Source organism: Rhinatrema bivittatum, chromosome 12 (assembly GCF_901001135.1).
Source record: "Rhinatrema bivittatum chromosome 12, aRhiBiv1.1, whole genome shotgun sequence".
In the NCBI taxonomy this organism is placed as follows: domain Eukaryota; kingdom Metazoa; phylum Chordata; class Amphibia; order Gymnophiona; family Rhinatrematidae; genus Rhinatrema; species Rhinatrema bivittatum.
Genome location: NC_042626.1, coordinates 57,912,566 through 57,937,345, shown reverse-complemented (window position 1 = coordinate 57,937,345; position 24,780 = coordinate 57,912,566). Strand labels below are relative to the sequence as shown.

At 43.2% G+C, this 24,780-nt stretch overlaps 2 protein-coding genes across 7 annotated transcripts in view; one reads left to right on the top strand and one right to left on the bottom strand.

Annotated features, from left to right (window-relative positions):
• EFTUD2 (elongation factor Tu GTP binding domain containing 2) overlaps positions 1–3,806 on the top strand; it is a 93,753-nt gene extending 89,947 nt beyond the window's left edge. For all 3 annotated transcript variants that reach the window (XM_029572912.1, XM_029572913.1, XM_029572914.1), the window contains exon 28: positions 2,902–3,806. In XM_029572912.1, coding sequence (XP_029428772.1) covers positions 2,902–2,997 — 96 coding nt within the window. In that variant the 3' untranslated portion in view covers positions 2,998–3,806. The remainder of the gene's footprint in view (positions 1–2,901) is intronic.
• A 4,492-nt stretch (positions 3,807–8,298) lies between these two features.
• HIGD1B (HIG1 hypoxia inducible domain family member 1B) lies at positions 8,299–23,585 on the bottom strand. 4 transcript variants are annotated; one of them, XM_029573663.1, is made up of 5 exons: positions 23,437–23,585; positions 20,267–20,371; positions 10,328–10,462; positions 9,254–9,331; positions 8,299–9,071 (listed from the first exon to the last, which is right to left on the bottom strand). In XM_029573663.1, exons 2-4 carry the CDS (start codon positions 20,361–20,363, stop codon positions 9,267–9,269), a joined length of 297 nt encoding a protein of 98 aa, XP_029429523.1. In that variant the 5' UTR covers positions 20,364–20,371; positions 23,437–23,585; the 3' UTR covers positions 8,299–9,071; positions 9,254–9,266. The 4 variants fall into 4 exon arrangements, with proteins under 4 accessions (XP_029429523.1, XP_029429522.1, XP_029429521.1 ...); XM_029573662.1 differs by adding an exon at positions 20,451–20,528 and having other exon boundaries at positions 9,059–9,331; positions 23,437–23,570; XM_029573661.1 differs by having other exon boundaries at positions 9,059–9,331.
• Positions 23,586–24,780: the final 1,195 nt, after the last annotated feature.

Below are 24,780 nucleotides of genomic sequence, written 5' to 3'. Positions count from 1 at the left end.
CATGTGCTATCCTCTGTTTCCTGTCTTGTAACCAGTTACTAATCCACACTAGGACATTGCCTATCTCAGTGGTTCTCAACCGGTGCTTGGCGACACACCAATGTGTCGCCAAGCACCGGCAGGTGTGTCGCGGCTCCTGGTGTTCCACTGCCCCGCTTGTGCTTCCCTTCTCCCCAGGCGCGGGGCTGAAGAATGGAGAGAAGCTGCGCGCCACCGCTGGAGGCCAGGCCGGCGGGGCTGAAGAAAGAAGAGACGCTGCGCGCTGCTGCTGGCGGCTGAAGAGCGGAGAGACGTGTGCCCCGACACCAGCGGGGCCGAAGAATGAAGAGACCTGCGCGCCACCGGCAGTGGCTGAAGAGCGGAGAGACGTGTGCCCCGACACCAGCGGGGCCGAAAAATGAAGAGACCTGCGCGCCACTGGCGGCGGCTGAAGAGCGGAGAGCCCTGCGCGCCGACGCCAGCAGGGCTGAAGAATGAAGAGACCTGCGCACTGACGCCAGCGGGGCCGAAGAATGAAGAGACCTGCGCACTGACGCCAGCGGGGCCGAAGAATGTAGAGACGCTGTGCGCCGCTGCCGACAGCTGAAGAGCTGAGACCCTGCGCACCACAGGAGGCGGCTGGAGAGACAACGTGCACGCGGGAGGTCAAGCCAGAGGCAGCTGAGAAGTGGAGGCCAGGCTTATTGGGCCAAACAATGAGAAGAGGCTCCATGTGAGCTTCTGTGCCTGTGGTAGAATGGGTGCATGAGTGAGAGCTTGTGTGTCTGTAGTAGAATGGGTGCTTGGGTGCATGAGTGAGAGTGTGTGTGTGTGTGGTGGAATGGGTGCGTGAGTGAGAGCTTGTGTGCCTGTGGTAGAATGGGTGCCTGGGTGCATGAGTGGGAGCTTTGTGTGTGTGTGGTAAAATGGGTGCCTGGGTGCGTGAATGGCATCTTTGTGTGTGAGTGTGCGTGTGTTAGAATGGGTGCCTGGATGCGTGAGTGGCAGCTTTGTGTGTGTGTTAGAATGAGTGCCTGGGTGCGTGAGTGGCAGCTTTTTGTGTATGTGTGTGTGTGTTGGAATGCATGCCTGGTTGCATGAGTGAGAGCTTGTGTGCCTGTGATAGAATGGGTGCCTGGGTGGTGAGTGGCAGCTTTGTGTGTGTGCCTGTGGTAGAATGGGTGCCTGGGTGCATGAGCGAGAGCTTGTGTGTGTGATACAATGGGTGCATGAGTGGCAGTGTGTGTGTGTGGTAGAATGGGTGCCTGGGTGCATGAGTGAGAGCTTGTGTGTGTGTGGTACAATGGGTGCATGAGTGGCAGTGTGTGTGGTTGTAAGTGACAGAGTATGTGTGAGATTGTATGTAAGTGAGAGAGCATGTGTGTGATTGAGAGAGACTGGTCAGGAAGGTGACTTGTGTGTGTGAGACAAAGACTGGTCAGGGAGGTGACTGGTGTGTGTGAGTGAGACACAGAGACTGGTCAGGGAGGTGACTGGTGTGTGTGAGAGAGACAGACTGGTCAGAGAGGTGACTGGTGTGTGTGTGTGTGAGGAAGAGATACTAGTTAGGGAAGTTACTAGTCTGTATGAGACAGAGGCTGGTTGTGACTGGTTGTGGGCCTTAAGGAAGATGACTGTGAGGACATAGCTTTAGCAGCCACTGCTGCTTCTGGTGAGTGCTATTGGTCTGCAAGGGAAAGGAGTAGGAGAGTTGCTGGAGAGGGTAAGTAAAGGCAGCTTTTTAAGTTTATTTTTCTTGATTGACTGCCATTTTAATTATTGTGTATTATGTGATGTGTCTGCTGTTTTGAAATATTTTGATATTTAGACAATTTTTAATAATTTTTATAAGTTTTTAATTGTTGGATGTTATTCTGTTCATCAGCTGTTTTGTAACATTTGTTAGTATAGTTTTACAATTATTTCTAAGTGGGTATCTATAAAAGCTTGGCTTGCTCTGTTTTCCCAATAGGAGGTGTATTAGTGTTTAGGGCCTGGTTAAATATTTGTAGTGGTAAATTACTGTCTTTTCATAAGGAGGGGTATTGTGCCTGCCAGTATAAAGAGTTTGTTTTGCTTTTACTGAGATGTCATCAGATCCAGAATATCTTTTTTTGTATGGTGAGCTGTACAGATAATGCCCTAGTTCTGCTCTGCACCCATTTTTGGGGGTCGACGTGGTTCCTGAGGATGCAGAATGTATATTTACATTTTGTTCCGTGATGGTCACATGTTCAGTGTGTCACGTACTTGAGAACCATCTGTCAGGTGTGTCCAGGCCAAAAAAAGGTTGAGAACCACTGGTCTATCTCATGGCTTTATAATTTCCTGAGGAGTCTCATGGGGGACTTTGTCAAATGCCTTCTTAAAATCCAAATACACCTTATCAACTGGCTCGCCTTTATCTATATGTTTATTTATACCTTCAAAAAATATAGATTCATAAGGCAAGACTAGCCTTTGCTAAAAGTATATGGTCAATAATTTTGAGGTCCATATCAGCCAGATAAACTTTTGTGGCTAATTTAGCCCATATATTCAGCAGTGAATATATCTCGCTATCTTAAAGTTAGCCAGGTAAGTTTATATTGGAGTTAGTCAAATAACTAACTTACCTGGGTAACTCAGCTCCCTCCCAGATATACCTTTGGAATGCCTTTAACATATCCGGCTAATTCTAGCTTTCTAACTTATTAACTGGCTAGAATTTAGCCAGATAAGTTCCCAAGTCTTCACTTAGCTGGATAATCTCTGAGTTATCTGGCTATTTGAATTTGAACATGGACCATTTTTTCCATCCTATCTGAAGGATTAAATTGCCACATACAGATCTGTTAATTTGTAAGTAGCTTAGGGTCTTTTTGGACAATTTGTTTGCCCTAAAACCAGTTTGTTTGTTTTTTTTTAACTTCTATTACACAGGGTCTGAGTGAAGACGTGAGTATCAGCAAGTTTTTCGACGACCCTATGTTGTTGGAATTGGCCAAACAGGATGTGGTCTTGAACTATCCTATGTAAACAAGCGTGCCTTGGGAGATCCCTGCACAGTCCTAGATGGGAATGGATTCCTCAGCTCTCAAAGCGACAAGACAGAATTTCCTGAAAAAGGGTGGTCCCTGCCTCTCCTCACTATCTCCTTCCCCACCTTTTGGGTCCCCGCTGACCTGTCGATGCGTCATCGTTGTTTCCTTTATGATTGCGCTGTTTGGAGGGAGCTGAGCTCCAGAAGACATTGGGTGGTATACTGATAAGCCTTGATGGTCAACTCAAGTGCTATCCAGAGCAAGAACTTTCTGCTGCAGCTGGTGAATGGTAAAAATAGTCTTGATTCAAGGTACATTGTAGAGGTTTCCATGCCGGCCATTGTGCTCCTGAGTGCATCAGAAAATCCCAGCCTTGAGGAGCTAACCTCACTTGCTTCATTGTGTTTTCTCAACTAGGATGAGATAGTTGTATCATCAAAAATGTTTTCTTAAATCGCATTATAAACATGGTATCCTCAAGGCAGGTACCTTTAATTTAAAGCTGAGTACCCATTTTACATCCAGTCAAAAATTATCCATTGCAACAGCAAAATTAAAGAATAAAGCAAGGCATTCAGAGGCGGAAGTAAGTGTAATTCCCTGTACGTACCAGGATCAGTCCAGACCGCTGGTTGTGTCGCCCTTCTAGCAGATGGACTGATCCTTGGTACTACAGGAATGAAAATTAGCAGGTAAGAACCAATTTTCCTTTTTCTATGTTTAAATATAGCGACTGTAGATAGGAGAGATTCCAAGGGAAGGGATGGGAGAGTATATCTTAATAAAATGTTTTTATACAAGGTTGTGTTGGGTCTTTTTGTTTTGCTTTTTTAAAACAAAGTTTATAAGTTAACTAAAAGGATGCCTGTCATAAAAAATGGGATTTGAGAGTGTGAATATTTTATGGTGTAATAAACACACAGTCCTTTTCTTCTCAAGAGTGTAGTTCATGGAGTACACAGAATTTGAGTTTGTGCCTTCTCAATCTTCAGTCCTTTCTCCCCTTCTCAATCCATATTTCCCAAGCCTCAATCATCTAGTTAGTGTCACCCTAACCCCCCCCCCCCCCACACACACACACACCTCCAAAACCCCTTTTGGTCTCAGTAAGCCCTACTTAGCCTTATTTTGGCCTGTCTACCCCCTCAGCCTCTCATTTACATGTCTCAGCAAAATGGGTCCACAGTCCTCCAGCAGCCTCTGCAACCCCCTTCTCTCCAAACTCCATCCCTGCCTCAGCAACCCTGTTTGTGTGTGTTGAGATGTATAGGAAGCTCCTTTCAGCAACTCAAAAGGAAACACAATTGGGGCTTTTTAGCCATTGGCTGTGTCAGTGTGGTTGCCTGGTTGCTTGATAACTGGTTCAAAAGCTGATTGGTTGGATAAAAAAAAACAAAAACAAAACCTTTGATTACAGACCATTATGGTAGTGTGACAGACACACACACTACCTTTTATTATATAAAGGTGGAAAATCTTAAGACATGGAATGACTGCTGAATAAACACATTTTTGCTTGTTTTTACGCTGGCATTTCAGAGCTGCACATAACTTGGAACAGGGCTTCCCAAACCTGTCCTAGGTTTTCAGGATATCCACAATGAATATGCATAACATAAATTTGCATGGAGTGTCCATAATATGCAAATTTATCTCATGCATATTCATTGTGGATATCCTGACAACCCGACTGGCTGTGGGGTCCACAGGACAGGTTTGGGAAGTCCTGGCTTAGAAGTATTTACAGAACAGGTCTTTCTCTAGCCTGGACAAAGCAGTATTACTTAAGTTCTTTTTTTTCTTTTTTTTTTTTTTTTTAATGCAGCCAGCATTCACGTCCTCCATATAACCCAAATCCACTATTATCACATAGCAATTGCAGTCTGCTCAGAAGCAGCATAAATCTTTAATAGCAGATTAGAGCTGAGCTGCATGGGCATCTTATTCTGTACTTGATATTGTGATGGTGTAGTAGAGCTATGTGTGAAGTCCGACTACTGAAAGAACAGAGGTGCCGTAATGTTTGGTGGAGGCCCAGAGCTTGAATGGTAGGTTAGACCACAATACACACAGGGCTGGGAGGTGAAAACACATTCTTCCTCTTCATCCAGTCAGACCAGGGAGTTATGCTCACTGACCTGCAGATGGAGACAGATCAATAGGCAACTCCAAGGTAATGGTAGTTGTAGCTGCTGCTTTTCACAAGGAGGGGGCTTGGTTCATCCCTTCCTGGATAATTGGTTGATCCAAGCAAAGTCGGAAGAGGAGACTCAGCTAAAAACCTTGAGAGTCCTTTGCTTGCTCCAAAACCTAGGGTGGGTGGTCAACTTTGCCAAGAGCAAATTACAGCCTACTCAGGATTTGGAGTATCTGGGAACCTGGTTTAATACTCAAAGGTATTTGATTGCTGAGAGGATGACCAAGCTACAAGGGCGGCTTATGTGGATTCCAATGTTCCTTTACCCAAGCAGATAAGAGCGTGTTGTACAAGTGCTCAGGATACTTCTTGGGCAGAGTTGAGATTGATCTTTCCCTTGGAGATTGGTAAGATAGCAACTTGGTCTTCCTTACATACCTATGCTAAGCATTACCACTTGAATGTAAGAGTCCAGGAAGAAGCCTCCTTTGCCTTGGCAGTTTTGCGAGGGGCTAGGGCAGTACCCCACTCTGTTAGGGGGGATAGCTTGGATACGTCCCACTGGTCTGACTGAATAAAGAGGAAGGTGAAATTGCATCTTTCTTGATAATTTCCTTTCCTTGATTCCAGTTGACTAGTCCAGGACCTCCTTTGGCTGCCATATCCTTTTTCTTCCTTTTTGAAGGTTTCAAGTATGAAGTATATAATGGGAAGAAAGTTGATCGAAAAGAGGTAAGACCCATCTGTTACACTGGATGTGAATGATGCCTCCTGTGTTTTGTGAGATGACTTTTCTGTTACAAGGTCTTCAGAAAGTCTTTAAAAAATAAGAGAACTCATTAGATCAGTTCTCTAGTTCTGGTTTATTTTTATTAGATTTAAAGTTGTCCATAGCTTGTTACAGTAATATTGGCAGGCTGGTGTCGGCACAGATGCACGTAAAAAGTGACATTAAGCCTGTTGATCTCTGTCGACATCTGCTGGTCAGTGAGCATAACCCACTGGTATGATTGAATCAAGGAAAGGAAATTAAGTAAGAAGTAATTTCACCATAATCCATCTGTTTTTGTGCTTGATTGTCAAGTAGCATCACATTTTCATAATGATATAATCATCTAAAATCTAAGTGTGCATGAAAGAAGGCATTTTCCCATGCTAAAATTGCAAAACTTTTTTTTTGTTTGTTTTTTTTAAAGAAGGCAATTTGCAAGCATCATATCATCTGCTTTTTAACTCACAATTTTAGTGGAATTTTTTATTTATTTACATTTGAAAGCAATTACAGTGGCTATTTTGAAAGCAAGTGATTTTAGGAAAGTGGAAAGAGAGACACTCCAACAGTTTACCGTAAACTGTTTTCCATAGATAGTAGGATGAATTAGCAATGATCTGTGGTGACGTCATCTGGCACTGAATGGACTTGTCTCTCCAAGCTAGTCAAACTCTACTGAATATGTGTGGGAGTTGCCTCAGGATCCCACTCGGTCCATGTCAAAATTAAATATTGTCTGTTCTACAGGGTCTGAGAGAGATACTGAGGCAACGCGTGTTTGGAAAGGTTATCCACGTGTAATGGTTAATTCAGTCTCCTTATTGACTGCAAATTGGCAGCTCTGTAGATACAATCTCTTTAATGATTGTACATAGCTGTCTGTGTCAGCAAAAAAAATGCTCATTGAATTAATTTACAATGGGCCATCTCAAACTTTATTTTATTTTCATTGCTTCTTCCAGCTTCCTTCCAGTTAAGTGAAGGAATGTAACGGAATTAATTAGCCTGCCCTGAGTCTGACTACACAGACCCCCACATCATGTAACTACAACTGTGAGGATAAGGGTAAATAGATACTGATTACCTCATGAGAAAGTATTCTGTGTTGCTCTGTGTGCTGTTTTATTTTTTTTTGGGGGAGGGGAGACACCTTCCTTCCCCCCCCCCCCAAATCAATCAGAGGCTTCACGCAGCAGAATGTAACAGACGCACACAGGGAGTTCTCACCCTGGACCATATTTGGAGAGGCAGGGGAGGGAGAAAGCAGAGGGACAGCAAGAGAGAATCCTCATAGATAGAAACAATTCAGCTGCCCTACATCTGTGTATTCTGCCTTGCTTTCTGGAACGTAACCTAGTCTTAATAAACACTGCTTATCCTAATATTTCTTGTGTGCTAACTCAGAGCGTGAGCGCGTGTGGCTTTGTGTTTTCTTAAGCAGCAGATCCTGTCAGTTAGGTGTGCTAAAGGGGGGGTGCCATTGCTGCCTGAGGAAGGGCCTGCGGTGGAGTGGAACAGTGATGTGGTGGGGAAACCCCGCCAGCAAAAGCAAGGAGCTGCAATGGCAGAGCTCAGTGGCACCACCAGCATTTCTTGGAGCTGGCACAGCGACAAACGTGGCCCAGTGTTGCTGCTGGTGCTCCAAGGGCCAGCAGCAGAACAACCGGCGTTCTGGAAGCCAGCAGCAGAAGAGGCCCTGCAGTGCCACCGCCGGCCGAAGAACGGCGAGACTGGCCCTGTGAGAGTAAGTGAAGGTGTATGGGGGTGGGGGGTGTGTGTGTGTGTGTGTGAGAGAGGGTGCCTGTGCGGGGGTGGGGGAGAGAGAGGAAGTGTGTGTGTATGTGTGGGTGAGACAGGAATCCTGTGTGAGAGATAAAAGAGGAAGCGTGTATGTGTGAGAGACGGAGGAAACGTGTCACACACACATACTCAAGCTCCATCTGTCTCTCACCAAGCATGTATGTATGTGTGTGTATGAGAGAGGAAGCATATTGTGTGTGGGTGTGTGTGTGTGCCCCCACTCTACAACAATCTTAGCATGACAGATATGGAGAGTGGGAGATTTTTAAAATCCTTATTAGTTTTAATTATTGGGTGTTATTTGATGTGTTTGCAGTTTTGAAATATTTTATTGATGTTTAGGAAATACTCTAGGTACGTTCTCTGCCTGTCAGTAAGGGAGCCTGCAACCTACCGCTTTAGAAACATAGAAATGATGGCAGAAGAAGACCGAACGGCCCATCCAGTCTGCCCAGCAAGCTTCACACATTTTTTTCTCATACTTATCTGTTTCTCTTAGCTCTTTGGTTCTATTTCCCTTCCACCCCCACCATTAATGTAGAGAGCAGTGATGGAGCTGCATCCAAGTGAAATATCAAGCTTGATTAGTTAGGGGTGGTAGGGTAGTAACCGCCGCAATAAGCAAGCTACACCCATGCTTATTTGTTTTACCCAGACTATGTTATACAGCCCTTATTGGTTGTTTTTCTTCTCCCCTGCCGTTGAAGCAGAAGTGGCAGATCTCGCTGGGGAAGTTCCCCGGGGGGGGGGGGGGGGAATACCGGAGGGATACTGGCCCTTTGAGTTTTACCGCACCCTCACAGTGAACCTGCAACAAGGAATAAGCAGAATAAATTGAGCAAGCTTTAGGCTCCTAGGCAAGAGGCACATGCTGAGCCAGGATAGGGAAACAAATGTTTGGAAGGTTGCATTAATACCATCTGATGCTGTTGTGAATTCCCTTTGTGCTCTTAAAATGTTTTTAATTGTTCCTCTGCCTAACGTTAACTTTGTATTTATCCAATACCTTGTGATGAATGTACTGCACCCACTGCTGTCGCCCCCCCCCTCAAGCCAGGAAGATGTCAGTGCACAAAACCGTTGTGGTTGTTTACCTGCTTGGGGATTTTTCAGTTCAGATGCTAGTCTGAAAAAAAAAGTGTTTTTTTGTCACTGTTACAGCACAATGAAAATGGCTGGTGATGCTCAAGCTGCTAATTGACTGCTGTTCCAAAAAGACGACAGCTTGTCTCCGGTGTTCCATTTTCATAAGCCGTCCTCCCTTCAAGCAATGGGATTCAGAAGTGCCGGTGGAGCCTTCCAGCTTGAGAGCAGAAGCATCTGGTTTTATTTGCTGGATGTTGTTGACTTCCTATGGAAGCTAAAAGATTTGTGGGGGAAAAAAAATACCGTGGGAACATTTTTTGGATTTTTTTTTTTTTTTTTAAACACTGACCTAGGGCCTCTCTCTAAAGTCTGCAAGCGGAATGTTATTCCCACACAAGCTGTGGTCGTTTCTGCTCATCTTGTCCAAAGTCCACGTCTTCTCGCTTGTTGTCTCACCTCTGACCTTTTCCTATTTCTTGGTTTTCTCGTCAGCTGGTTTCAGCACGTACTCCTTGTACATTGTGTATGTTGCCCCTGCAAGACAGGAGTGTGAGTGTGAGAAACAAAATACAAAACCGCAACTGTTTCCTTCGATCACCACAGTTTTAGTTTGATGTATTTAATGCACCCCGTTTCATGTAAACCAGCAAGATATGTCCTCATGATTGCCGGTATATAAAAACCTTAAATAAATAAATAAATAAAATAAATAAATAAACTGTCAGCTGTTGCAGTGTGTGGCGCAGCATTTCCCCTCTTCCGGGTAATGGAAGGACTGGGTTTTATAAGCTGACCAGAATCTGTCAGACACTTGTTCACTGGAACACATCAGTGTGGTTTGTACACACAGCTGCAATTTAATATTTATCTTTTGGGATCTGATTTTTCCATTTCCTCTTGCATGTGTTCCAAGTTTTTTTCCTTCCTTACTATAGGAAAAACAAAAATGCTTTCTCATTGAAGTGCGCCTTGCTCTCATGTGCCCTGCTGATACCCTTTCTGCCATTCTCAGGCCCTGAATCTCTGCCATGCCCTATTCACCCAACTGTTCCTTGTATTCGCTGCAGTATTTCAAATGTGTATATATATATAGTAAACTGACATTCTGTGTCAATTAAACAGTTTACTGCTAAAAAGTTCTTTACGTTGCTCTGCTCTAAGCTCTCTCAATTTGGGTTTCTGTACCTCGGTTATATCCAATGACTACCACTTTGAAGAAACTTCAATGTTTGTGTGTGGAGCACGTGAGCTCCTAAATCAGGGCTTCCCAAACCTGTCCTACAAGATATACACAATAAGCATGGTTTGGGAAGCCCTATCCTAAAGCATCAGAAATATGTTAAAGTAGGGTTAATGCCTCCCTTGAATGAATTGTTTCACTCAACCCTCATCCTCACAATAACTAGCTCCCTTTTTTTCAAATGGTACTTCTCAAAGCCATGTGAGGGCTGATCCAGGCTGCCTCTGCCCTGATCTTTCATCCCTAGTGCAGTTGCTTAAAAATTTAGAAGCTTGGCATACCACTCTTACCCAGAGCTGTGGCTCCTACTACGCAGGCCTGTGCAGCCACCCGGGTGTGAATCAGGTGAACAGACATCTTCATACTGCCCCGGGCCTTCAGTCTGTAAAGTCCATAAGCCACTACAATAGCAAAACCAGCGATACCTGCCATATAATACAAATTCCACAGGGTGGTAAACAAAGCAAAATAAGTAGTCGGCATGCTTCTCAGCAGTATACACTATGGATTGTTTGCAATACTGTTTCGGACCTGGAGAAGCATTTACTCTGCAGGCTGGGCATGACATATAGGAGTTGTTAGTACTTAACCTTGTACTTGGAGCACAGATCTGTGAAGTCTGGGTAAATTTGTGTTCCAATGCCACCAATTAGAGACCTAGTAGAAGGAGGATAACCAATGGGGACACTATTGATACCAGGGTACAAAGGATATTGACATAACAGGGTGGATGTAATGGGTGGAGAGATGGTACTATATGTTAAGGATGGCAAAGAGTCAAGTAGGACAAAAGTTCTACAGGAAATAAACTGGACTGTCGAATGCTTATGGATAGAAATTCCAAGTGTGATGGGGAGAAGTACCATAATGGGGGTATAATAGCAACTGCCTGGTCAGGATGAGGAAATAAACTGTAAAATGCTAATAGAGATTAGACAGGCTACTGAAATTGAAAACACAATAAGAGATTTCAATTACCCCCAATAGTTATTGGATCAGTTACATCAGGAAGTGCTAGGGAAATAAAGTTCTTAGATGCCATAAAGGACTCTTCATGCAGCATCTGATCATGGAAATAATAAGTCACATGAAGGTAAAAGTCCTGGATTTCAAAAATCATAAAAGGGGGACTCTTGAAGAGAAGCTAGAAGGCTGGGAGGGATGGGTGAAGTGGCATTAACAGTGAGCTAAATGAAAAGGAGGTATAACAAAGGCAACAACCTTTTGTGTAAAAAAAAAAAAGTAAGAATAGAAAAAGTAAACTGATATGATTCTCCATGGAGGGGTGCAAAGAAATAAAGGCAAAAAGATAAGCATTCAAAAAGTACAAAAAAAATTAACAAGAGGAACATGGGGAAGAATATCTGATGAAGCTGAAGAAAAGAAATATCTGATGAAGCACAAGGAAAGAAATCAGGAAAGCAAAAGCTTGAGTACAAGAAAAGATCACCAAAGAGATAAAGTGAACTGTCAAAGCATTTTTCAGATATATCGGAGAAAGGAGGAAGGCCAGGGGAGGCATTGTAAGATCTGAAAGGAGCAAAGTGTGGAGAAAGATGAGAAAGTAGCAGAAATATTAAACAAATAATTCAGTTCAGTATTCCCTAAGGCAGACATTGGAGAAGGATGGTTGCTGGTTGGCATGATTACAGATGAGTGGAATAGATGCAATCCCATTTACAGAAGAGAGGGTTTGGGTGGAACTAGCAAAATTGAAAGAAGGCAAGGTCTTGGATCTTATGAGATACATCCCAGGATATTAAAGGAGCTTATAAAAGTGATGGGGGTCCGCCGAAGGACCAGTTCAATAGATCCTTGGAGTAGTGCCATAGGACTAGAGAAGGGCGGTTGTGATCCCGTTTCACAAAAGTGGTAGCAGGGAGGAGGCTGGAAGCTACAGACCAGTTAGCTTACCTTGCTGGTGGAAAAAGTAATGGAGAGACGCTAAAGGAAAAGATAAACTATCTATAATCCACTGGGTTACAAGATCCAAAGTAACATGGTTTTTACCAGAGCAAGATCCTCTCAAACAAATCTGATTTGATTTATGGATTGGGTGACTAAAGAATTGGATCATGATAGAAAACTCAATGTGGTTTAGTTAGATTTCAGCAAGGCTTTTGATACAGTCTCACATAAGAGGCTGTGATGATTTGGTAGTAGTTCCTGCATAGAAAAGGGACTGCCTTTAAAAAGGCAGCATTTCTTTCCTTGTCTGAGAATAACTGGTTAATATCTAGGTTAAAGACTACATCCCCCAGAATTCCTTGCTGATTGATTTTTGACTGAGTGCCAGCAGGGACGAATGAGCATTGGGTGAGCTAGTTACATCTCCTTGGGTAACTGCTTCAGTGCAGCAGCAGGGTGGGGGGAGAGTAAGCAGATTTTAACAACTCCTCTCCAACCTCATCCTTGGAGGAGAAGTTGACAACAGAGGAGGACTCTGAGACTGATTGAAAAACTACTTTGAAGTTAAGTTAAAGGTTATGCTTATCCAGAATGAGACTGTCTTATTTTGATTACTGAAGACTGACTTTAGAGAAAAGCCAAAATGATCTACATGCAAGTTGGTTGAGCACTTATGTTGAAGAGAAAAGAACAGGGAGACTTAAGCTTAACTGTGCAACATTGAGAAGCTTATGAATGAAGGCATTGTGGGTTCCTTTGACACCAGTTATTGTGACTCAGTTATAATCTAAAACCCCTAGGGGCAGATTTTCAAAGGGTTACGTGTGAAACCCTGAAAACATGCTCCTGCACGAGCCGAGCCTATTTTGCATAGGCTCGGTGACACGCTCAAGCCCTGGGATGTGTGTATGTCCCAGGGCTTTGAAAAAGGGGCGGTCCTGCGCGCGCATGTTATAAAATTGGGTGTAGATTTGTGCGCGCGTAGTTTTTAAAATCTGGCTTCTAATGAACAGAGGCTTGTTTGTGAAATTCTTTTAGCTGTGAAAGCTCCTTCTTGAACCAGAGGAGAAATTCCTCCTTGCACCAGAGAGGAAGTGTAACAGCAGGGTTTTCAAAAGTAAAACCAATCTCCCTAAAAAGGTAATAGAACATAGTGGGGAAAAGCACGGACATTGCTCCTGGGTTTGTTTGAGTAATTGTCTCTAAAAGTAGCTTGGCTTGGTTCATAAGCAGAGCTGAAGACTGGTTACAGCTAAGGGATTGTTAAGGAATTTTCTACTAAAATAAATTGTATGTTTAATCCAAGAGCACTGTTTCAGAAAGTTACAGTTAGCAGAACATCCCCAATTGGTGATCTTCTAGGAAAAGCTGCATGGTGAGGGGGGGGGGGGGTGTACTAATTACAGTGCCTGCAGCTAATGGAGCTTTCTTGATGATCTGTTAGGAGCAACTAAAAATGGCTTAAAGCTACTGTTGAAGAGGAGTTCTAGCTAACGTGGCTATAAGGAGGACTGTGTATTGGGTTTGTTTTCAAGAGTCCAGCGCTAGAAGGTTTGCCGTCTACACAGGATTATCTAAAATGGCCATTGGAAGAAACTGCAGGTAGGTTAAAGAAGTATACTGGAATGAGCTCATAGTGGGGTGTGTTTGTGAAACCTTCAAACTGTGAAGGCAGTTACTAAAAATTAATGGAAGTTGTCTGTAACAAGTTTAAATGTTTCAGCTGTTAACCTGGACTCAGGCTCTAACAAGTGTTAAGTCTTGCATTGAAGCTAATTGGAATTTCTTAAATTCTGTGATGTTTTGGGATGAATTCTTAACCCTGTTGTGTAACTAAAGGAGAAGGAAAACAAACTTGTGTTCTAATATATTTAAGTGGCGGTGTGATTACTGGGAAAAACAAGTGGTTAATAAAGGGTTTAGAATTCACTTTAAGTTTTTAGGGAAATGAAATTGGTTGCTGGGGTGATAGGTGACCAGAGAAGGAGCCATTACTAAAGGCAAATCCCAGGCTTTAGAAAAGGAAATAGCTCACGATATGATAGACTGACTGCCCTCATGCCTCTACCCTGCCAGACCCACCAGTTGTCTTAAATCTCCTGAACAGAATGCATTTGAAAACAGTGCCCCTCTTGAGGACCAGACGCAGGCATGTCACCACAGAGGTTCATGAATAAAATGAGAAGCATAGGGAGAGAGTTCAAAGGTGGTGGAATAGACCAAACATTGGCTGGTTGACAGATGTCAGCGAGTGGTGGTAAATGGAACCCACTCTGTGAAAAAAGAAGTGTGATAAGTGGAGTTTCTCAAGGATCTGTTCTGGGACCGGTTCTGTTCAATATGTTTGTAAGCAATATTGTGGCGAGGTTAGAAGATTTTGTTTTTTGTGGATAACACTAAGATTTGCAACAGTGTGGATATGCTTGAAGGAGTAGACTGGATGAGAAGTGATTGAAGATTTGGCAGTTGGGATTCAATGTCAAGAAGGGCAGAGTCATGCATTGGGGGTTCGGCAATCAAAATGCACATGATGGGGAGAAGGGATCGAATGATATGCATGGACTGGGAGAGCAACGTGGCTAAGGCTAGAGGAATGCTAGGCAATACAAAGAGGCAAAACCAACAAGAAAAAGGAGGTGATAATGCCTCTTGGTAAGACCTCATCTGGAGTACTGTGTTCAGTTCTGGAGACCACATCTCAAAAAGGATAAGGGCAGAATAGAAGCAATCCAGACAAAGGCAACCAAAAATGGTGTAGGGTATATGTCTTTCTGTACAGACCCTACACCATGACACTGAAGGACTTAAATATATATACCCCGGAGGAAAGGAGAGACAGAGGAGATATGATACAGAATTTTCAAATGCTAAAAGGAAGTGATACACAAAAATCAAACCTTTTTTTTTGTGGACAAACAGCACAATACAGCAATGCAAGTGGGATGAAGTCATCCAATGTCACTGAGATGGGGGATTGTTCTCTCACAGCTCACAATTTTCTAGAAAGTCCTTCTGAGTATGTGTGGATCTTCTGCATTACTGCTGACATGCACCTCTCCAAAGTCTCTTTTTTCATCCACAATCTCGAAAAGGTGGACAGTGTTCTCTCTCTCCTGTGTTGCCACATCAAAGAGTAAGATGACATCGGAGAAAAAAAATCAGAGAAGAAAGGGAAAAGCCCTTTCAAATTATGGCAGCAATGTCCCCATAAAATGTCTAGTAAAGATCACCACAGTCTTTGCCTGAGATGTCTGGGACCAGACCAAAACATGGCAAACTGTGGCCCCTATGGAAGAATGTCCCTGTGGGCCCATGTATGCAGGGATCCCAAACTTAAATATTTAGCTATAAAGATCATCAGAGAAGGGAAAGTTTTCTGTGAGAAAGTGTCTCATTCATCCAAATTCTATTAAAAAAAGAAGAAAAAACATAGGAAATCTGGGCAGAAAACTATTTGTGCTAGTAAAATATGGAAACATCATGGTACCGGACTATCAACATTGAAACGCCATAGTGCAGAGCCATCAGCACTGAAACACAATCATGGTGCCAAGAACTCCTAGTCCTAGGACCATGAGTCCGATTTCTGGAGGCTAGAGTGGCAGACCTGGAGGACCTAAGAGAGACAGAGGTATCTAGAAGACACCTTCAGGGAAATAGTAGAGTAGTCCCACTTCCAATCTTGGAAGCCCCTGTGCTGCCTTGGAGGAGAAAGGTCACCTAGAAGGAGAGCATCATCTGGGTGAGGCAGGAAGCAATCCTGTAGCTAGGTCCTGTGCTCAAGGTGATGTAGTATCCTCTTGTACCAAGGATGTGTCTTCAGGGGCATGTGCCCAGAAGGGAAGAGTTAGGACAGTTGTAGTAGTTGGTGATTCAATTATTAGGAAGGTAGATAGCTGAGTGGCTGGTAGACATGAGGATCGCCTGGTAACTTGCCTGCCAGGTGCGAAGCTGGTAGACCTCATGCGTCACACAGAGCGGATTTTAGATAATGATGGGGAGGAGCTGGATGTCTTGGTACATCTGGGTACCAACAACATAAAGTGGAGAAGGGAGGTTTTAGAAGCCAAATTTAGGATTATAGGTAAAAAGTTGAAATTGCAGATCTGCTCTCCATTCCACATGCAGGACTTCAGAGCCAGGCAGAGCACCAGAGTCTCAATATGTGGATGAAACGATGGTGCAGGGAAGAGGGTCTAGATTTGTTAGGAACTGGGCTTCATTATAGGGAAGGGAGGGGGCCTTTTCCGAAAGGATGGGCTCCACCTTAACCAGAGTGGAACCAGGCTGCTGGCACTAATATTTACAAAGGAGAGAGTGCAGCTTTTAAACTAGATGATGGGGGGCGGGGCGGGGCAGCCCCGACAGTCGCTCAGCAGCGTATGATGTATCTTTGAAGGATTCTAAGAGAGCAGGGACATTAGGGCATCCCAGTAGACAGGTTGTAATAAATGCCAAAGTGAACCAGGTGTTTGTAAGTAAAGTGCAGAAAGATTCCAAATTGCCCCTGTTAAGTAGGTTGTTAATACAAACAAAAAATATACTTTGAAATGTCTGCATACAAATGCTAGAAGTCTAAAAAACTAAGATGGAGAGTTAGTGTATAGCACTGGACAAAGATATATATATAGAGAGAGAGATAGATATATCCATATCTTTTATCCTGTTTGACTCGATGCCCTCTTTAATATATAGTGCCACTACTTTGATCCATCCTATCATTTCAATATAATTTGTACCCTGGCATCACAGTGTCCAATTGATTATCCTCCTTCCACCAAGTCTCTGCCATGCCAGCTGGACCATCCCTTCTACTCAACAGATTTTTTCTGAAAAAACAAAATTTCAACTACATTTGAAACAAAAGGCCTGTGAGGGAGCCAGTTGGACCCCTAGATGATCAAGGAGTAAAAGGGGTGCTCAGGGAGGACTAGGAAATAGCAGAAAAACTGAATTAATTCTTTGTCTTGGTCTTTACTGAGGAGGATGTTGGGGACATATCCACACCAGAAACTTTCTTTGGTGATGATTCTGAGCGATTAAACCAAATCGCTATGAAACTGGAAGATATAATACATCAAATTGACAAACTAAAGAGTAACAAATCAACAGGATGGGATGGTATTCACCCTGCATGGATTCTTCCTGCTAAGAAGCTGATTCTGGAGATGATCTGGTAACCACAGATCATCAAAAGCTGGAAGTTAGCCAGATGGGGCGATGAGCCGAGCCCATTTCTGGAATCTAAGGTCCAGGTGGATTGCCAGACTGAGTAAAGCTTCAAAGATAGCAAGCAAGTCTTGGCCGGCCAGCTTATCTTTGATGCATTCAGACCATCCTTGCTTGAAAATAGTGATTAAACTGTCATTGCTTCACTGGAATTCAGACTCCAGAGTATGGAAATTAACTGCATGTACACCTACAGAGCGGGAGCCTTGTCTAATCTGGAGGAGCTCCATCGCCATGGAAGAAGTGTGACCAGGTTCATCAAATAGGATAAATTCTTGTAGGAAGTTTCTCAGATTTCAGGTGAGTGGATCTTCTCTCTCCCAGGGAGGTGAATCCCAGTCTAAGGCAGAGCCTCCTCAACAAGGACAGGATATATGTGTAACCTTGACACAGTCGGATGAGAAGAGAGATGCTTGCAATTCAAACTGCATCTGGCATTGATTCAAGAAGACTCTACACTTCATGGGATTCACATTATACCTTGGAGAGGAAGTTGATGAAGCATGGGAGTAGAAGGCCATGCAGGAGATGCTGGGGCAGGCACTGCAGGAGCTGGGTGTGTAGCCAGGCCCTGAAGGTAGTTGACCATCATGTTCGGTTGGTCCTGCTGCTGCTTCAGCTAATGAGCTAACCTGGCAATGGCTTGATATGAGTTCGCTGAGCTCATGACCTCAACAAACTGATGAATGGTGTCGAAGTGAGCCCTTGGTGCTGAGGCGTAGTTGACGCAACCTCATAGGTGAACCTATGAAACGTACGCTGACCAGTGGGCAAATGCACCCTGAAGCAAGACAGACTAGAGCTTCACCTATACCAGCCACCTCCCTTGCAGGTTGAGCCTTTGGGTTCTGGCAGCTGGCAGGTGAGTCCCTAGGCTGCTGGAAAGAGAACAAGAGTCCAAGGACATGCTGGGTGTCAGGCTTGGCCCCTCTGGAGCAGGGAGTTCAGAACTATTCCCCCCACTACCACCAGCACCAGGAACTGCTCCAACGAGGGAAGGAGCAGTCAAAGCCATGTCTTTTTATCTACCTAAACCAGGACTCAGACACAGCGTGGGATGCTTGCCTACTATTTGCTGAAAACAGAATACTGGCAGGCTGAGCACAGCACATGACTGTATATGGAGTGATGTCAGCAAGCCTGTAGTTATTTCTCTCAATCTGCTGGTTAGGAAGCATAATCCATGGGTCTGGGCTGGTCTGGCTGGATAATGAGGAAAGTATTTTCACTTAGTATACAATCAAGCTATGGAATCTGATGTAAGAAGATGTGGTCAAAATGACTAACATAGCAGGATACGGTTTGCACAGTTTCCTGGAGGAAAAGTCCATAAACAATTAGCCAGGTAGACTTGGGAAAGCCATTGCTTATCCTTGGGAGTGTGCAACAAGAGCTATATCTACTTTTTGGGATTGGCCGGGTACTTGTGACCTGAACTGGCCACTGTTGGAAACAGGATGCTAGGTTTGATAGATCTTTGTATGATTTAGTATAGCACTTCTTATGCTCTTATGGCCTTCAGTAAGTTATTTAACCTCTTAGTGTTCATAGACACAAAACTCATGGGTGGGTCAAGAGTCTATAAATTGACCTTGTACAGAGGTACTTATATTGGCCAGTGCCTTACAAATAATAAATACCATGTTAAGAATCTTTAAGTAATTGCTGTGTACTTGGTTTGTAATCCCAATGGATGTGGAGCTCAATAGGAATGTAACTCTGCAATAAACCTAAATAACTTCATTTTTTCCCAAGATTTTATCTAGCTTTACTATCCAGTCCAACTAATGGCAAGAGCAATTTTAATAGCAATGCCACTGCTGACAAGCTGAAAATGGTTCCCTTTGCCTTAGCTAAATTGTGTATTATGTGATATCGTGGAAGCAGAAAAAAAATGTTTTTCATTCGGTTTCGTAACTATGTTGCTATTACCTTCTATAAACCACACATCAACAGCTCAGAAATCATTTCTTCTGCTGGATCCCCAAAATATAGAGGAACCCTCATAGAATCAAATTTCCTCCAGGATCAATATGTACTGGAGTGGCTAGAATTGTGTCTTGGGTTTTCATCTGTTTTCTTTCCCTCCACCTGGCTTCCTGCAGTATAAAATTACCTGGAAGAAGAAAGGGTGAGGAACTTCAAGAGTAGGAGACTGGGCATCTGCATGGCAGATACAATCTTATATGAACAGTGCAAAGATGTGCACATAGGCAAAAATAATCCCAGCTACAATGTACACAATGTTGGGCTCTATATTAGGAGTGACTAAACAGGAAACGGACCTTGGTGTCCTTGTAGACAATACATTAAAATCCTCAGCTCGATGTGCAGTGATGGTCAAAAAAAGCAAATAGAATGTTAGGAATTATCCATAAAGGAAAGAAGACTAACATAGACAATATCATATTGACATGGAGCGAGCACACCTTCAGTACTGTGTGTAGTTCTGGTCACCCCATCTAAAAAAAACCATAGCAGAACTAGAAAAGGTGCAGAGGAGGGCAACAAAATGATATAGGGAAATGGAAAGGCCACACAGGTTGGAAAAGAGACAAGTGACAGGGGATGTGAGAGAGGTTTACAAAATCATGAGTGGATTGCAACAGGTAAAGAGTGGTTATTTACCCTTTCAAATTATACAAAAACTAGGGGCCACTTCATGAAACTAATCAGATTCCAAACAAATCATAGAAAGTACTTTTCATTCAGCACACTATCAAGCAGTGCAACCTGTTGCCAGAGGGCATGGTTAAAGTGGAGTATAAAAGAAGTTTGGACATTCCTGGAGGAAAGGCCCATAAAACATTATTAGCCAGGTAGGCTCCAGAAAGCTATTGCTATCCCTGGGAGTAAGTAACGAGAAATAGATCTACTTTATGGGATCTGTCAGATGCTTCCAACCTGCACTGGCAGAGGCAGGATGCCGGGCTCGATGGACTTTGGTCTGACCCAGCATGATGGCACTTATGGGATTTGAGAGAATTTTGAATGCACACACAGAAGGATCAAAACAGAAAAAACTGTTCTTGTCTCATTAACCAAAGCAGAATATGCATAGATACTGTATATCCCAATTTCCGTTAACTCACCTACTGGCATCAGTGGGAACTCTTTTATTTTCCACTGAAACTTGTCCAGCGCAGTGTGCTCAGTCTCAGACACCCACTTAGTCTCGTCTGTGGACATTCAGTCCCCTATAAAATAGTCCATGATGCATACATCACGTACAGGCAATTGGCCAATCGTCATGCAGTATTTAGAAAATTCTAGTACCTATTATCCTTTGAAGACGTGTCCAATATGTAGAACATTCTCCCTTTACTCCAAATAGTTTTGTATAAGTCCATGACACTGTGTGGTCAGTAAATAAGGAAAGATGAACCAAACAAAGAATTGAGTCACTCATTTACTTAAACCGCAGGATGGAGTTTAGAAAAAAGTTTAATTTATACTAAGTTACATGATGCTGTACACAAGTCATTCCTTGTAGTTTGGTTAGAGAAAAGCTCATTAGATTAAGCTTTTAAAATCTGAATCCCTGCTGAACTACCCTCTGTTTAAAAAAAAATATATCTTCTTTAGTGCACAATGGGGATGACTTTCAAAGGGACTTCTGCATGGGAAATACTGTTTGCCATGCAAAAGTGGCCTTTTACAAAAGCATCCATCTGATCTGCGGGTAACCTTGTGTGTACAATTCCGTTCACGCGCAAGTTTGCCTGGACTGAGTGGAGGTGCTCCTGGAAGCACGGCTGCGGAGGAGCTGGGACTTAGGTGCACAGTTTGTAAAATCTGACCGTAGGCATGGACACTTTCAGGAAAAGTTTGTACTTACCCAATAGCAGGTTGATCTGATAGGATAAGCTTCAAACAAATTTATATACGTCTTCTTTGAAAACCAGTGTAAATGATGCACATTATTTGCAGCATAAGTCATGCAGGCTATTTGAAAACTCTCCTCTAACTTTTTTTTTAAAGTTTTGGTTCAAAAAAAACCCCAAACCAAACCATGCAATCACTAATCCATTCACATAAGGCTAGACGGGGACAAGGATATCAACAGGACTGTAGTTCACAAAGGCAATTTCTGCCCAATTCAAAGATGTGCAAAACTTCTGCACAAGAGTGTTATCTCCCTGAGATGCACAGCCAAATACCCACTAGAACAAATGGGCAGGGATGCGAATACCTCCGCACATTGGGTTTTGGGAACTATGCGGAATGGAGAATGTGGAACCCTGGTTTTGTCTAGCAAAGAGACTACATCTTAAGGCTTTAGCTATTTCAACATACCAATAACTTTTTTTAAATTTCTTGTTAAAAATCATTGCCCAGAAATACAATAATGCGATAATGATAATTCAGCATCACTTCTTGTGTAATTAAAGCGCTTTTACGCTGCCAGCTCACTCAGTGGGCTTTTTTTTTTTTAATAAGAACCTCTGTACAAAGCATTTTTCCCATAGAAAACCTTCAGAGGACAACTTTCAAACTGCGCACAGAAGTGTAAAGTCGGTGGGGACTTTTTTACCTGCAGACTTTATGTCAATTTTCACAGGGAAAATTGGGTCTGAAAGTGCACAGACTTGCGCCTGCTACTTCCAGCAAAATTACACAGCTAAGTGCTACCTCTGCCCCAGGCATGCCCCCTCGCTCTGCATGAAAAAGTATGGCTGTACTACACTGGGCATGCACTATGCACAAGCAATCTTCAAAAAGCCCATCTCTGCACATAAAATGAAAGCTGCCCACTTATTACATAGCCCGGATACTGTTTGGATGTATGTAATAACTGCAGCCTTAGCACCTGTGCTGTTACCTCACTTATACGAGTTCCATCTAATATAGTATGGAATGTGCTTAGGAAACCTTGAGCTCCATATTCAAAAGCATTGTAGCTGGTTAACTCCCTGGTTAGAGCTTAGCTGGCTAAGTTAGGAAAGGAGTTGAGTTAGCCGGCTGCCTCTAATAGTCAGAGCTAGCCGGATGATTTAGTTGGCTGTCTGGTCAGGCCAAAGAGCTGTCCTAAAGTTAGATGGCTATAGTTAGCCTGCTAACTTCTATTCAATAGTGTGGTTTCACTATTGCATATACCTCCAGAGTTAGCCAGTTAAGCTTATCCAGCTGGCTTTGTGTCTGAATATGGACCTCCTTGTGTTCCCATGGTAAAGTCATGGGAAGCATTCTCACTGTTGTCAAACAGATGTGGAAAAAAACTTTCTTTAATTAAAGTAAAAACAACACAGAAGTTAGTGACACCTTATAGATGACCAAATTTGTGGAGGAAACAGCTCTGTAGACTTTTTTTGTTTTTTGTTTCCTCGAACGATTCAGCCCCCAACAAATCTGTCATTCTGTAACCTGCCACCCTCCTTTGTGCTGTTTATGCCACACCGGACTAACACGGCCAGCACTCTGGCAGCTTTCATGAAAGTGTGATCATGATTTACTGGACAAAAAAAGGAACATTTAGTTATTGGTTAGTCAGCGGCCAAATTAGCAGGCATCAACTGACAGACACTCACTGGTGCTTACTGCAAATGCAATGGTTTAGAAACATTAATATTGAAAGTATCACATTATAAACAAAAAAAAAGTGTCCTGTTCTCTAATAGGGATGATACCATTAGCATTGAGATGATGGACCGTGCTAAATGATTAGATGCCCTCCGCTTTAGCTTGTGACATTTACCTAAGGATAATGGGGGGAAATTGCTTAATCTTACTTGGATTCCCTTAGATTACCAATCTTTTGCTAATCAGGTTTGAGTGCTGGAGCTAAAAGAGTGGGAAGAGCATGCGAGTACTAATAAACAAAGTTTATTATACTTTGGGCTCTCAATGCCTAGCCACATAAAAATAAAATTTTGGTGGATTGTTTTCTCTGTCCCAGTATCAGGAGCGTTTTTAGGGTTTCATGGAATTGCATTGAACTACTGGTTACCTATAAAAACATTCCCACACTGCACCAAGTGTGCCATGGACCCCTGTTGGAGCATCACTGGTGGTAGGAAGTATCGGACAAAATTCTTTAGCATTCTGGCAGTGCCACAGCCCCTGGAAGCCGAATCGCAAGGCACAGAAACAAGTCACAGTCTTGCAGCTAGATACATCCAACTTTCCTCCTGTGAGTCTTGCTTTGTTCTTGTGCCAGAACCTGCAGCCTTGGTACCAACCACCTCTGAAATTTGCACCCAGTACACTTCAAGAGCTGTCCTGTGCCAGTACCCCCAATACACCAGTGTTTGCCAGCACTTACCTTTTGCTCTTTTTCGCTTTGTGAAAGCTACTGCTGAGAGTCAGTGGGGGCTCTTTTTCTCTCTTGCTTAGTGTGGAGTTTTTGTACAGAGTCAGTTTGGGATATTTCCCAGTCAGACACTGCGAAGGTTAGAACAGGTCATGAGCTTGTTCTTTTGTCGGGAGGATGAAATGAGGGAGGGATGGGAGAAAAGGAATCTTGTGTGTAAACTTTAACCATCTGTCTGCCAGAACCCTCTCTCAGGATCCCATGAGCTGCACACTCTCCCTGATGGCTGCACCATACTTAGGTTTGATGCAGACAGCTTTTGAGTGAGGGCTGTCTACATCAAATACAAAAGGTATCATCGGATCAGGGATAATGTTCAGATTTACATTTTTTTCATTGCATTCTATGTTCATCCACTTTAATCTAGATGCAACAGCTCCTACCTTAGGCCTGGCAAATTCCTGAGCCACTGTCTATGTGATATCTTTAGGTGACACGTAGCTCTTCTGCTCAGCTTATCTGCTTAGTAGGGATGTGCATTCATTGGTCCATTCGTTGTGGAGGTGCACACAGAACTGATGGTTTGCATGTAGACAGCCACCTACATGCACGCATACTGTCAGTTTTGTACTCCTGCCTTCTGTTCTTGAGATACACACGCACCCTGAAATGAATGGACCAAGCAATCCATATCCCTACTGCTTAGACTTGCTAGAGGATGAGAGTACCAAGTAAGCAAGGAAAAATGGCTGACCTATCTATGACTCCTTAGGCTCCCTAATAATTTATTTACTTCATCTCACATCCAGGTGCAGAGGAAATTGGGAAGGAAGGGAATCCAAACGGAGTCGATCTAGTTCATACGTAACAAATGAAAGCCTGGCAATCTAATTATAGGGTGCCTAATGTTGTAACACTCCTCAAGGTTACCTTTTTCTATTTGAATGTAAAAATAAAAGATAGCCTCCCTGCTGAAATCTGGAATGAAATGCTCCCACTGTTGGAAGAACCTCTAGTGTATGGGGCATCTCATATGAGGAACTGTAAAATACCACTTGGAAATGAGTGCTATGACTGGGCAGACGAGCAGGATCAGAACGTGTGAGACTCCATGGGATCATCCAGGATCTCACTGCCCATGCTATTTATGTATCCCACGTCTCCCCCTAAAATCTGGCTGTTGTGTAAGCATAATAAGCACACCTGGATGAACGGCATGACAGACCTTACCATGTTACTTCAGAAGACGTAAGACATTCACTTGAGGCCTACATTACTATTATCACTTCCTCATAAATCATGGAATAGTTTCAGTATAACCACTGGACTGGCTCACTAACATTCCAACTCTATAAG

Bases quoted from the DNA above. Each gene is read 5' to 3' on its own strand.
- HIGD1B (XM_029573663.1), bottom strand. From the start codon at position 20,363: ATGTCCACAGACGAGACTAAGTGGGTGTCTGAGACTGAGCACACTGCG. The intron at 10,463-20,266 runs GTGAGTTAACGG...ATTATATGGCAG, and splicing joins GTTCCCACTGATGCCAGTAG to GTATCGCTGGTTTTGCTATT. The intron at 9,332-10,327 runs GTAAGAGTGGTA...CCTGTCTTGCAG, and splicing joins AGTAGGAGCCACAGCTCTGG to GGGCAACATACACAATGTAC.